We start from the raw sequence: 13591 nt of genomic DNA, 5'->3' as shown, positions 1-13591 counted from the left end.
AATGGTGACTGGGTTTTAATTTTTTTTTCTTAATGTACGAAAGCGGTAGGGACTCCACATCTGCTACCAGTACTGGGGAATGTTTGTAGCACCACTTCTCATAGTTTACTCTCTAGTGCTCAAGACATCTTAAGCATCCCCTGTTTCAATCCACCAATTTTTTTTTTAACAGGAAGAACACATGTGTGGGGGTCTAGATGTTTAGGAAGGCTGAAGAATGACTGCATATATCTTTTTTCCCCTCAACTTGTCTGTTTTACCTCTTTATTCCCAATAATTGCATAGCCTGCCCAGCTGTTCTTACTGACAAGCATACAGGTATAGACAGTACTGTTCGAGTGGCTGACCTTTCTTCTACTTGAAAGGGGAAAATTTCTGCATAAAAAGCTTTTCCTTGCAACTGGATTTGGACAGAGATACAAAGCAAGGGATAATTGTTTTCATGGGAAAACACAAGGCCCTGATAAAGTCAAACAAGCTCTGCAGGGATTTGCTTTAATGTGATTTGATAGCATTTGATAGGATTTTGGTACTGATAGCAGCTGTAGAATCTTTAAGACTGTATTTAATTTCTCAGCTTCAATTTATGCAAATGCATAACGGGGTTATTTTTTTCTCCACTCTAGTAAAGCCTTTTTAAAATCTATAGATTAAGTACCACGTATAAGCAAAATGTTGTTATCCCAAGAATCATTTGCGGTCAGTGATCAGTAAGTTGTTTATAGGTAGATCTTGCGAGCTTAGTAAATGATTGCAGGAGACTGAAACTACTTTTTTTTTTTTCAACAAAACAATAGAAAGGTAATAGGGTCACTTTTTGTTTCTGTAACAAGGGGCATTTATCTCCCAAGTCAAAGCAGAACCTCTTGTGAGACTGAAGCCTCAGAGAGCTCCAAGGTCTAACAGGCACTAGTGTTTGGTAAGACTTGGCAGAAAACACAGCCATTTTTCTCCTACCTTGTAAAAAGCCGTCCCATTGCCCTGAAGGATGCTTCAACGTGAAGAGGGAGCAGGGAACAACTGGTATAGTGCTTTGAGAAACCTTGATGCCACTGCGGCATTAGTGCCCATTAGGGAACTCTTTGTTCTCTCCTTGGGTACCTTTCTGGTGGGCTGGAAGCAGCGTGAGCTCTGGGATTGAGAAAGAGAGCTGGCCCTGGGAACTAGGTCACAGCTCCTGCTCAAAAGTGAATGATCTGCAGAATAAGGACTGCTGCTTTAATTTCTAGAATATATCAAATTCCTGTACATTAGGTCCAAGAAGAAGCAGAAGGGAGGGCAGAAAAAACAATTATGAAGTCTACTGGGATATCTGATGCAAAATCAACTTTGATGTTTTCCTTACTGGATTTTTCCTGGGTTCGGTTGCAGCTGAAAAAACAATACTTCTAATCTACAGTAAGAAGGGAAATTCTGGCACGAAGATTGTCCACCCAGTCAATTTGGCACAACTATGGGAAAGCTTTGTTTAGCTTAGCACTGATTTTATTAGTACATGAGTCTAATCAAACCTTGAGAGATAGTCTTTTCCCTGTTGAGTGATGCTGTCGATGGTGTAGGCTGCCTTCTCAATTCTCAGCTATGCTCTTCTGAGTGAATGTGGTGTAACTGAAGAGTTCTCCTGAAATGCACCAACTATTAGCAATGCTTGTTTATGCAATCGGAAAACAATATGAATTAGCGAAATATCCCAGCAAGCCACTGTTGTTTCAGTAAGGGCCATGAGCGTAATGAGAGCCAGAGTTCCTTCACACGTCTCTTGTATTCAGTCTGTAGATCTGAATTACAAAATATGTATTGACTGTAAATATGGGTTTGTTTTTCATTCTGTCCTTAGTGTACGTCAGTACAACAGATGAGAATAGTGTAAGTCTAGGGGAAAAGGAAAGGTAAGAAAAGACTTCACACAGAACAAAATAAAAAGAAGAATCCATTCACTGATAAGAAGCTAACATACTTTAAAAAAGTCTTCAAATAGCTTTATTCATGTTCCTCAGTCATTGCTAAGAACTAATTTCATGTAATAGTCTCTGTGAAAAATGGGGATGACACTGGTTGTCATTCCAGTCTAAATGGAAATGGTGTATTAAAAGGTAATACAGCTGATTTTCTCAAATATTTAATTGAAATATCTTAGTTCATTAGTTTTGTTGAAATAATTAGTTTTCCATTATAAAATATAATTATAAAATATATTTTTTTTATCATGTGAGAGCTCATAGCTCAGTCAAAATCATCTTATTATTTCCCTGTTTGGTAGTTTATCATCGTGGCATTTTCATAACTAATTTGATACAAGACTTCATCTTCCTTTTTTTTTTTCGGTAGGACATTGGCTTGATTTCTGGAATCAGACTACTTCTGAAAGTTCATCCAATACATTTTCCAATTCATCACTTTCCTTGCTATTGACAGGAGATGTTGTCCCAATAATTAGTATTTTCTGCTGGGCTTCTGCAATCAATTTCTGTGATTCAGCTCTTCCATAAAGCCTGTAAACAAATAATTGCATTAATAAAAATACTTTCCCTAATTAAAAAGCAAACTTTAATGTACAGTTTTTCTGCTGTCGTCATCAATTCTCTCCAAGGCTTTCGTTTCTCAACTGTTCTGCCTGTGTCTCATTCATCTTTCTTTATCTAATCTAATGGCATCTACCCAGTTTCTATTCACTTTTCATCAAGGTGATATATTTCCTCTTTCATAGGACCTTTGTATTCTTAACATGCCTCATGGCAGAAATAATTTTTCAATTTTTAATGTTTATTCTCCATTGTTGTCAAATAACAGATAATTTTTACAAACCCCTTGACAGGGAAATGTGATGCTAGAAAGGAGAGAAAGGAAACTAGATTTCAACATTTTGTAGAGATAGGACTTGGCAAAACTCGAAATTACCTTGATTTTTACTTCTCTCATCCGTCTCTATCATTCGCATTTTGTAGGGACAGCAGCGTAAGAATAACTGCATCTGGATTTTACATTCCGGAAGTTCATGGGTAGCTCACAGATAGCGTTCCGAAAGTATCATAGATAGGATGAATTAGAAAGACTCAGTACTGTTTCATTAATTTTCTATGTCTATTTTCTGTTAATTTCACTATTTAAAAAATAATTGTTGTAACCAAAATGCCTGTTAATTTCTTCAGATTGTTACTTACCATTACTGTTTACTCCTCTCAAAATGTGTACTACTTTTGGTGCAAATTTTGACTGCACTGAAGTGTTAATAGGAAAAAATTTCTGGTGAGGTCTGTATTTCATCTTTGATTCTGTGATTAAATAGCGCTTATCACTAAAGGTGTGTCTTTTGCTTATCTGGCTAGGAAACAGCAGTAAATTCCTTTACATGCATCAAGAACATTAGTGGACTTCTATTCTCCTTTCTTTTCCTGAAGCAAAAAAGAAATTGAGGAAATCTTTTATGTTGGACTGAAAATTTAGGTTCTTACGTTTTGAAAAGTAAGATAGCAGAAAGATGTTTGTGTTTCAGCTTGTTATTAAAGACTTCTGATTCAGATCTATGTCCAGATAATATACCTTTCTGTACTCTCTCCAGTTTTTGGCCAGGAGTTAATTGAATCAAGACATGTAGTTAAATATATGTGAGTTTTAGAAAGGCCTATTCTGACTGTGCTGTCTACTTCAGAGTTATCCTGGAAGACCTGTCCTGTTCTCCACATCCTCAGGCGGCTGCTTGGAATCTTAAGGAGAGGAGCAGATGAGAAGATTTTAAATTACAAATTCTGTATTTAAAAAACAGCAACTTCTTCTTGGTTTATTCACCACAAAGATCCTTAGTTGCATGTGAACCATCAAAGGACATTTGTTTGTTCCAACTCTGTCAGTTCTATTAGTATAAAAGATACAGGACTTGAGAGACTTAATAGGTCATGGAGTGCACCTTAGGCACTGCTTGATATCCCTTTCATAAATATTTTAATCTGAAACCTAAAGACAAAGATTAACTTTTTTAGCTTTGCTTCTTTGAGCTGAATGCTCTGCCAGAATCTCACTTTACTGGTTATGTTCTTTAAATTTTCCAGCGAAAATGTCTTCATGGCTGCATGTTTGTTCTTCTGCCAGTGCTGTCAGTGTGAGAAGCATTTTTCTTTCTTCCTGCCCCATTCTCTCATTTTCCCTCTCCCCATTCCTTTACACACATAGATATAGTCAGCCTCCATTTTTGCTAGATTCCCTGAGCTAACTTTTTCTAGTGGCATCTCAGATAAACGCTCCATTCCTCTCACAAGCATACAGCACATCTCTTGCAGTTTGAGTTCGAGTGACCTGTACAGCACATGGTCTTCCAGATTAAAACTTGCTGGTGGCTTGTACAGAAACACCAACATATCCCTGGTTTTGCCATGTGTATGTGGTGGTGCGCTGTACAACTGGATCCACCGTTGTCTTGGCAACATCACCTTATGGGTCAATAATCTGATGAGGTACTAATATACCCAGGAAGTGTCTTCTTTTTCAATAACTGACTGTTTCCCTTTTTATTCTACAGCTTCTATGCCTATGCTTGTTTTCTTCATTATCAGTTCCCATTTAGCAGTGTTAAAAGCTTTTAACTTGCGAAGAGATGAGTTCAAATTTGTATGAGATTGCTAAAAAAAATCAAAGGATGATGTCAGGTATGTCTGACATGGCATCCATGTTTAGTTTTACCCCAATTTCCAAGTCTTTAGTTCATAGAATAATAGAATATCCTCCGTTGGAAGGGACTCACAGGGATCACCAAGTCCAACTCCTGGTCTGAAGCATTGTCCAAATGCTTCTTGAACTCTGTCAGGCTTGGTGCTGTGACCACTTCCCTGGGGAGCCTGCCCAGCCACCCTCTGGGTGAACAACCTTTTTCTAATATCCAACTTAAACCTTCCCTGACACAACTTCAGGCCTTTCCCTCAGGTCCTGTCATGGGTCACCAGAGAGAAGAGATCAATACCCCCCCCCTTCCACTTCCCCTACAAGAAGTTGTAGACTGCAATGAGGTCTCTTCCAGGCTGAACAAGCCAAGTGTCTGATCTCAGCCACTCCTCATCCAGCTTGCCTTCACCATCCTCATGACCCTCCTTTGGACACTCTGTAATAGCTTTATGTCTTTTTTATATTGTGGCACCCAAAACTGCACACAACATTCAAGGTGAGGCCGCCCCAGCGCAGAGCAGAGCGGGACAATCCCCTCCCTCGACGGCTGGCGATGCTTTGCCTGATGCCCTCCAGGACACCATTGGCCCTCCTGGCTGCCAGGGCACTGCTGACTCTTACTCAACTTCCCATTGACCAGGACCCCCAGGTCCCTTTCCATGGCACAGCTTTCCAGCATCTCATTCCCCAGTCTGTACAAACATCCAGAGCTACCCCATCCCAGGTGCAGAATCCGGCACTTTCATTTGTTGAACTTCACGTGGTTGGTGATTGCCCATCTCTTCAATTTTTCAAGGTCTCTCTTCAGGGCCTCCCTGCCTTCGATGGAGTCAACAGCTCCTCACAATTTAGTATCATTAGCAAACTTACCTAGTATGGCTTTGAGTCCTGCATCCAAGTGATGTTATTCTTCTCTTCAAAATTTCTTCTAAAGCCCTGCATGGTACTCAAATCAGGTTGCAGGGCTCAACTCACTAGTTTACATTTTTTTCCCTTCCCTTTGAGGACTGTGTTTGCCACTTCTCAGTTATGTTATCTTCTTCAAATTCATAGATACATGACAAAACTAGCTATCAAACCTAGATTCATATGCTGATTCTTGCAATGTTTTTCCGATAGAGATTATCTACTTTCTGCTGAATGTGCTAAGCTCCTGGAGTTTTCTTTCCATTCATTTGCTATTTTTATATCTATGTGATATAGATAATTCCCGGTATGTGCCTTTTCTTCTTTTTCAGTATTGTCCTACTTGTAGAAAACTGATTATTTCTTCAGTTATATCTAGAATCAATTTAATCACTATCCAATGTCATTTCATGATAACTTCAACTTTATTTCCTTTTTAATATTGTTTATATTAAAATTGTTGATATTTCCAGGGTCAACATTACCTTGATTTTTGGTAATTCTTCCTTTATATCTTCACTTCCTGGCCTTCAAAACATAATTTTCTTTTTTTGATATATATTTCCTCCTATGCTTTATGAGTTCCTTGTCTATATATAAGAACCTACTTTGTGTTGTCTATTCCAACTAGAGGATGGTTTGCAATGACCTTCTACAGTTTTTTTCTCTTTGGTTGAAAAACAAATCTAAATACATATTTAATTCTTTTTTAAAAATGTTATGTTAGTGTAGAGTTTGGTGTTATAAAAAAGAAATCTGTGTGCTCTATCTGGTTCTGAAATACGCAATCGTACTTTAAAGATTCTTTTTCTCAGTAAACAAACATTCAAAATAAAACAATATCTTTGAATATTCTGAGCTGTTCCTGTTTCACTAAGAAGGAAGCTAATTCAGAACCTCAGATATAGCTGTGCATCTGTGAAAGGCAGCAGCCTTTGAGAGGCACCCTATGATGTGCTGCTGAAATAATGTGATTTATTATATTTTTTCATTGCTATACTTAGTTATGCACATATTGTAACTGCATAAAAATGCAGCAACAGAATATACATATGGTTATTTGAATGTCTGTCCATGTGCACGTGTAACCTATATGTAGTGCACATATAGGTTAGTATTTATATGCATAGAAGTGCATGGAATGCCAAAAATTTGACTTTAGACATCAGATTTGTAACTGTTTCGCTTCGCGTACTTCCAATTAAACATCCAGCTGTTGTGGGAGATTCTACCTGAGTGTTTGCACAGTTTTTCCACCTGTCCTCCCCCTCATGTTCTCAGAGGTGAGGGAGTGTGCAAAGCCCCTGGAGGCACTCAACTTCACTCTTCTTTCCTCCTGGCAGAGTCCCCCTCCTGCTGTGCTAGTGTGAAGTGCTGGCTCTGGGGATAATGACAGGCAAGAGAATTTGGGTTTCGTCAGGGTGCATCAGGGATATGGGATATGATGTGCCCTTTTCTCCAGAAGATCATCCCAGAGAGAATGGTAATTAACATGGAAGAGGGGAAAATGCAACTACAGCAGTTTTCCTGCTTGGGGTATTCACTAAGTTTGTATCACATCCTGAGGTGGTTTTACCATCTTCATATGGCTGAAAGGAAAACATTGACATTTGGACTGGTCTGGCTCTGAATTTCTGGCTGTATTTGTGGTCTTTACATACCTGCCTTTATTTTTCATATTCAAAGAAGAAGGGAGATTATGTTTGGTTTAAATGCTGAAAACCATAAAACTGTTAGCTAGCTGTGGGTCATATTTGGTTACCAGATATGAGGATTTTGTTTCTTCAGCCTGTATCAGAATCAGATGAGAAAGAGTTGCAAGACTAAGCATCTAAGCATGGTCCTGTCTGCAGATTACATACAAATACAAATTAAACCTACCTACTCTGCAGACACGCTTAGCATTTAAACTGCTACAGGAAAGTCACATGAGCTGTGATACTGCAGCAGAATTTGCTGCCAAATTCTCTGGATACTTAAGGACACTGCAGAGCTCAAACTTCTGGTGCTTGATATTGTTATTCTTACTCTTAGGAATAAATGTCCCAGTCCTGTATGTTTGTGAAGTGATTCAATACTGTCTGACTTTGCAGGGAAATGTAAGCAGCCTGGGTGAGCACGAAATTGTTGCTTTCCTGTAGTCTCTCTTGAGTTCTGTAAAACCTGCTCAGTGTTTCCCCACTGATTGTTAGGCATCACCAACCAAAATTCATATGCAGTGACCCTTATGAATGCTTGAATGTTTGGCAGAATTAGGGCATGACCTTTGGAAATAATGGGGGTTTTTTTACTTCATTTGAAATCAGCAGGATCTGCTAGGACCTCTAAAAATGAGATTGTTACTGCCTGTAGTTCTAAGAAATCTGTACTTGAATGTATCTGACAGAGGGCTGCCTATTGTGGACTGTGAGAGTGCAGTATCTGACAGGGCTTTGGAAATTTAGGGACTGAGGTGTGTGATGGTTCCACAGCATGCTGCTCAACAAGCCTTATGGATGGGGTAGATGAAATCAGTGCACTGAAAGAAAGCCAACGGATCAGCTCTGTGTCCTCAGCAGAGGCTCTGCTGAGAGGATCTCTTCAGATCCCTGCTGAAGGTCAGCATGAGCTGAAGGGAAACTGTCTACCCAAACCATGTCCTCAGGCCAGGAAGGCAGGAAGGATCTCCAGGGTACACGGCCACTGCTGGGAGGGCTGGTTTCCAGACATCGTCCTTTTCTAGCTGTTGAAGAGATGAGCAAGAACCAAGTTTCAGGTTTGTTCAGCAGCTCTGCACCAGAGGCAAAGCAACAGCACACATTCTGTGCTTCAGCTACTGCTGCCAGCAGCTTTTGCAGGGCCACACAGGCACCAGCAGATAAGTGTTTGTGCTGATCACACTCTGGGCAGAATATATTAAATCTGTCATTAAAATGTCACTTTCATGTAGGTTCATGTAACAGAATGGGAATTATTTTGAGGCAACCTGTGAGAGAGAAGTCCTTGGCAATGAACAAAAATCAAACAGCCAAGCAATAAAGCCTGGCACATTTGTTTGAATTTGCCACCTGCAGGTCCCACATTCCCTACTCTGCCAACAAGCCCATTTTTTTGTCTCCCGAGCTCTGCTGCAGTTCATCTCCCACAGAGGACGGTTCTTCTGTAGTGGAGCCAGGGAGCTTGGGATATTTCTGGCCTGACGGTGAAGGAGCAACACACCCTAATGCCAAGCTAAATTCAATTGTGTTATACACCGCAAGGGAATTCGAGTTCCTATTTTGATATTCCAAAGACATGATCCTTAGATAAAACTTTGCTTGGTCAATACCCCTTTTGCAAAAGAGGACATCCAGATACTTGCAATGGCGTGTTACCATCCCTGGTATGGTGACCCATGGGTGGACATGTTGCTTCCACAGTCTGGAGGAAGACAGTGGGTGGAGTTCTTTCAGAAGCCAAGGGAGCATATCTGTGGAATGGCTAATGGCAATTAAAAATTGCCATACAGTGGCAGTAGCAGTTTTGCTCAAAATTGTCTCTGAGTGCAACAGCCTGAACCAGCAGGAATGATTAAGCTTAACAGGATGTTAGTAAGACAAGCAAAACTTACTGCTTTCACGGCAGTGTTTTTTTAAGACCTGTGGATCCTTTTAAAATTGTAGTATGGTCTATATATGTGAATGAGAGGACCTCAATTACTTAGAAATGACAGAGCTAGATCAATAACTACCATGTTATTTCTGAAGTATGCTTTACTACTTCTGGAAGTTAAATTTGGTGAGATTGTTTTACAGATTTAAGCTTTGATCAGTGTGTTATAAATATGTGTGCTTATATGTTATGTTTGCTTTGCAGCTCCTGGTTGCTAAATCGCCTGTTGCTCCATTCTCCGCTTTTTTCTACACCATTGAGAAATCAGGCTTGGTTCTTCAGGGTAAGACGAGAGCATTGGTTGTTTTGCCTTTTCAATTAGTATTTTAAGCAGACTGAATGTAGATAACAGCAACTATTGTTGAAAATGGTGCTATTTATGCCTAATTAAAGCCCCACACATTTAAACAGCCTGGTTGACAAGGGCAGCCTTGTGCTGCATTTACTAATTTGTCTTGGATTACACTAAATTAGTTTTTGTATATTGCCATGGATCTAGGAATGGGCCCTGAAATTATTAATCAAGGCTCCCTGTTTTCCTTCAAGGTAAAGTGAAATGATTCTGGTAACATTGGTCCTATGGGATAGATTTCTTCAGGAAAAACATACCCATCTGTCATTAATAACCTGCTCTAATAAATGTCTCTTCTTTAGCAAGTGGCTTGACATCAGTAAAAATACAGGAAATTAATATCTGTTTTCTATATTTGTGATCATTTTAATGCTAATGCCCCATGGTCTTAAATAATCCTCAGATTCTCTGGGATATGAAGTAGTATACTGAAAAGCTGGATATTACCACCATGATGGCAGGGAACTAGGAGTCCTTGTGACCATGTCCTAAATCATGTACTTTCAGACCACAGCAAAGAAAGAAGTTCAGCTCTTCCCTTCTTTTCCCCATTTATCCCAATAAACATCCTTACTTTTTGACAGACATTCATAGACCAATTTTGTTGAGTTGCTGTCTGTTGATACGCAGCCTGGCTCCTTATCGCTGCGTCAGTTTAACAGACTAAATAAAACTAGTCAGTGCCTGTCAGCTTTTGCTCAGAAGAGACAGTGTGATATGCAGCCATGGCAGTAAGAAGAGCGAGTATAGCTGTTTCTCAGGTTCCAGTGATTGAGAATCACTGATCCCATGAGTGACTATGGACATTTTAAGAGATGTGAACAGTTCTTTCTGATTGCATGTTTCTCATCTTCAAACAGGCTGTACCATACCAATGACTTTTATATTTTCTCATGACTCAATGTGCTTACATCTCAGGTGATGCAAAATGTCAGAAAACAAAAGAAATAAAAATGTTTTATGGTGTGTTTTTGCTTCCATTTGATACATCTACATAATGATAATGGGGACAGGGGTCCATCCAGTGTTTCTAAGCCTTTAGATACTATACTCAGTGTATTCTTAGATAGCATTTTGGGCATTTGATCTGCCTTATTTGGTGCCAGTAATTGTAAAAGTCTATAGGAACTAGAAAAAAAATGTATTAGTTTAAACTGAGGTTACTTGCAAGAGTTGGTCTTGACATGTTTTGTTTCAATGTAGGGCTGAAGATAAGCTACTTTTCTATTTGGATGTCTTCTGGGTTACATAGATGTTTCTGGTCATTATAAAAAAAATCAGTTTCCTGCTCTGTCCTCAGGCACTAATGTAGTGAAACTTTGGGAAAGAAAGTTTTCCCATTTCAGAAACAGAGAGCATTTGTTCAGAGAGGATGTTTATTTTTTCAGTTCTTTTCTGTGGGCCATGAATATAGCTTTCCCAGGACTGAACCCTACCTTTAAAGAACAAATGGGCCTGTTTACACTTAATGGTGATGGAACAGCACTCTCTGATAGAAGGATATCACTGTATTAGGAGTGTGGCAATTGCTGATTTCCCTATATCTGTATGTTTCTGGGGTGTAAATTTAAAACATCATTTGCCATTTTTCTAAAAACAGGTGAGATACCAGTTTGGATTTCTTTAAATAAATGATATCTCAATATCAGGCATTCTTTGTACATTTTGGAAGGCAGCTAGAAGCTCGTCTTTGTGTGAGCCTTTTATTATGTTAACTACACCATTATGTTTCTACTTCAGATATTTTTCTCCAACAGGGGTAGCAAGGAAGGGCATGGTTCCCCTGGTAATGTGCCCCAGACTGTTTTACAGAGACTTGTAAGCACTTACATGTGAGCCATCTCCCTGACCTGTGCAAAGTAAATATTGCATGTTCTCATCCCACATTTCAATGATCATTATTTCTGTGGAAAGAGGAAGTGAGCAAATCACCAGGAAATGGCTGGTTTGGATTAGATGCAGGAAGTGGCACCAGGCTGCCTTGTGCAAGAGAAGCTAGAGTTTTCCTGAGAGTTGTAGTTGGTGCTTCTTTCCAAAGGGAAGCTGGATGCAAGGTAAGATGAGAGCAAGGTAACTGGCCATGGATCAGCTGGTGATGAAGTATCTCTGTGTTGCTGCTTAAGAGACATCATGTAGCACTAACAAGTGGAATCTGTCCTGCAGCCTGACTGCAAATGCAACTGTCCCGTTCAGGCTTTGTTGTTTAATTCAGTTGGTGTCAGGAGGTGAGCACATTCAGTGTGGCTGATGAGAACAAGTGGATGGGTGTGGGAACTGGTGAGAAACAGCAGCTGGCTGAAGTGCCCAGGATTCTTTCTTTTTACTCAGGGGGTCCCATCCCGGGACCATTAACCAATAGGCCATAAACAAATTGATATCGGAAAATGTGGCTGGAAGCTCCTTGATTAGCAAGGGTGAATGGGGAATGAAAGACAAAGTGAAAGTGTGATTTAACAGTTCCACAGGCAATTTCCATTGCCACCTCTGAGGGATTAGGATGTATGGAATAGGCTAAAAAAAAAAAAAAAAGAGGAGTAGCTCCCCCCCTCTTTGTTCTGTGGACTGGAGGATAATAAAACGGCAGGAGAGGCAGTGTGGCTAGTTAGGGATTTCACAGACTGCTATTTGATGCAGTTTAAGGAGCCCTTCTACCATTGTTGCAGTTAAAATGAGAAGCGGAACTGTTCTCCATTCGCAAAAATCTCCAGCGTCCTCAGGAAGAGGGCTGAGAGCAAAAGGCTATTAAGATGGTAATGCTGTCCCATTTGGAGGAGTGTATCAAAATCCTCTTTGTCAATGTAAATCGCTGTTCTGTTTCCCTGGTATCTTTGCATCTCATGGCCTCTGCAAGCACAGAAGTTTTTGGAGGAGATCCTAGTGAAGGCAGAACTGCTTCTCTTTTATTGTCAGAGGAGATCTCCAGGCTGCCCAAGGGTGCCATGGAGAAAACTTCTTTGCTTTTATAAACTTTAAGTGTTCAGGGATGAAGAGAATCCATTTACTCACTCACTCTTTAATTCCACATTCAGACTAAAGAAATTAAATTTGATGATTTGTAAGCAAGATTGGACAGTCAGAGACTTAGCAAGGAAACTTTTGAGTTTCATCCTTTTGTTGCTTCAGTATGCTCTGTGCTGTGGAGGGAGTGGACTGCAAACCCAAAAATATTCCTCAGTTGCCTTTACATTGCAATACAATGTCATGTCATGTACTGCCATGCTGTACAGTGACACTCTGTAATGAACCTAATTGTGAGTGCAGAATCCAGTCTGAAAGCAGATCTCTATTTTGCAGAGATCTTAGACGAAGAGGCAGAAGCCTGGATCTAAGCACTGCAAAATATTGGAAGTATAACTGTCAACTTGTGTATGCTGTTTAAGGACTTGCTGTTGCTTCCCTATTTCAATATACCAGTTAAAGTGAGTGCAGTTATATTGTTAAAAAGAAAAATAACAATAAAAAAGCTACAGATTGTTTAAGAGTGCAAGTCATAAAATTATTTTTCTCATTGGCAGTGATATAATTTCTGATTTGATTGGAAATTATTAGCTGGTAATTCTGTTCCTAGTGTAACAGTCAGAAGAGATTCGGAGCTGTTCTTGCCTGGTTGTAGTTTTGTTGAAGTTGAATGTAGCACATACAGGGTTAGGTCAGCTGAACTAGAAGATGCCACTTAGCCTTGCACACACATATGCAAAAAACACAGGCTGAATAAACTGATGTCAGTTTTAATCTGTATTCTGTGGGTGATTATCTGAGTCCAGCTTTTGAAGCAGCAGTGTTCTGGGGTATAAATACAAGCTAGCAACAAGCCTAACTATTAGCAACTGATAACTCTGCTGTTTGTGGTAGTCTCATTCCATCTTACTTAAGTAAATGCTTTCTGTTACCAAGAGGATGGTGGTGTGAAAGAAGATAGGGAACACGGTGGCTGCTTACCAACTGAAGATTCTAGTGGGACTTTTAACTGAATGCTTTAACTAAGTGATTAACATTGCTCTTCACTGAAAAAACTCAGAAGCACTGAAAACATAAGGCAAATTATATTAG

At 39.6% G+C, this 13591-nt stretch overlaps 1 protein-coding gene across 11 annotated transcripts in view; it reads left to right on the top strand.

The window, feature by feature from the left end:
• The window catches only part of RAD51B (RAD51 paralog B), a 439031-nt gene that overhangs the window by 251972 nt on the left and 173468 nt on the right, over positions 1 to 13591 (top strand). For 10 of the 11 annotated variants that reach the window (XR_003538278.1, XR_003538276.1, XM_027708196.1 and 7 more), the window contains one exon: positions 9394 to 9472. The exons of the other annotated variant lie outside the window; for it this stretch is intronic. Coding sequence is in view for 8 of the 10 variants with exons in the window: in XM_027708196.1 (XP_027563997.1) it covers positions 9394 to 9472 (79 nt within the window). In the remaining 2 variants the exon portion in view is untranslated. The remainder of the gene's footprint in view (positions 1 to 9393; positions 9473 to 13591) is intronic. 11 annotated transcript variants of the gene reach the window in all.

The sequence above is a fragment of the Neopelma chrysocephalum genome, unplaced genomic scaffold (assembly GCF_003984885.1).
Source record: "Neopelma chrysocephalum unplaced genomic scaffold, ASM398488v2 Primary Assembly neopelma1_24, whole genome shotgun sequence".
NCBI lineage: Eukaryota > Metazoa > Chordata > Aves > Passeriformes > Pipridae > Neopelma > Neopelma chrysocephalum.
This window is presented reverse-complemented; position numbering and strand designations above follow the sequence as displayed.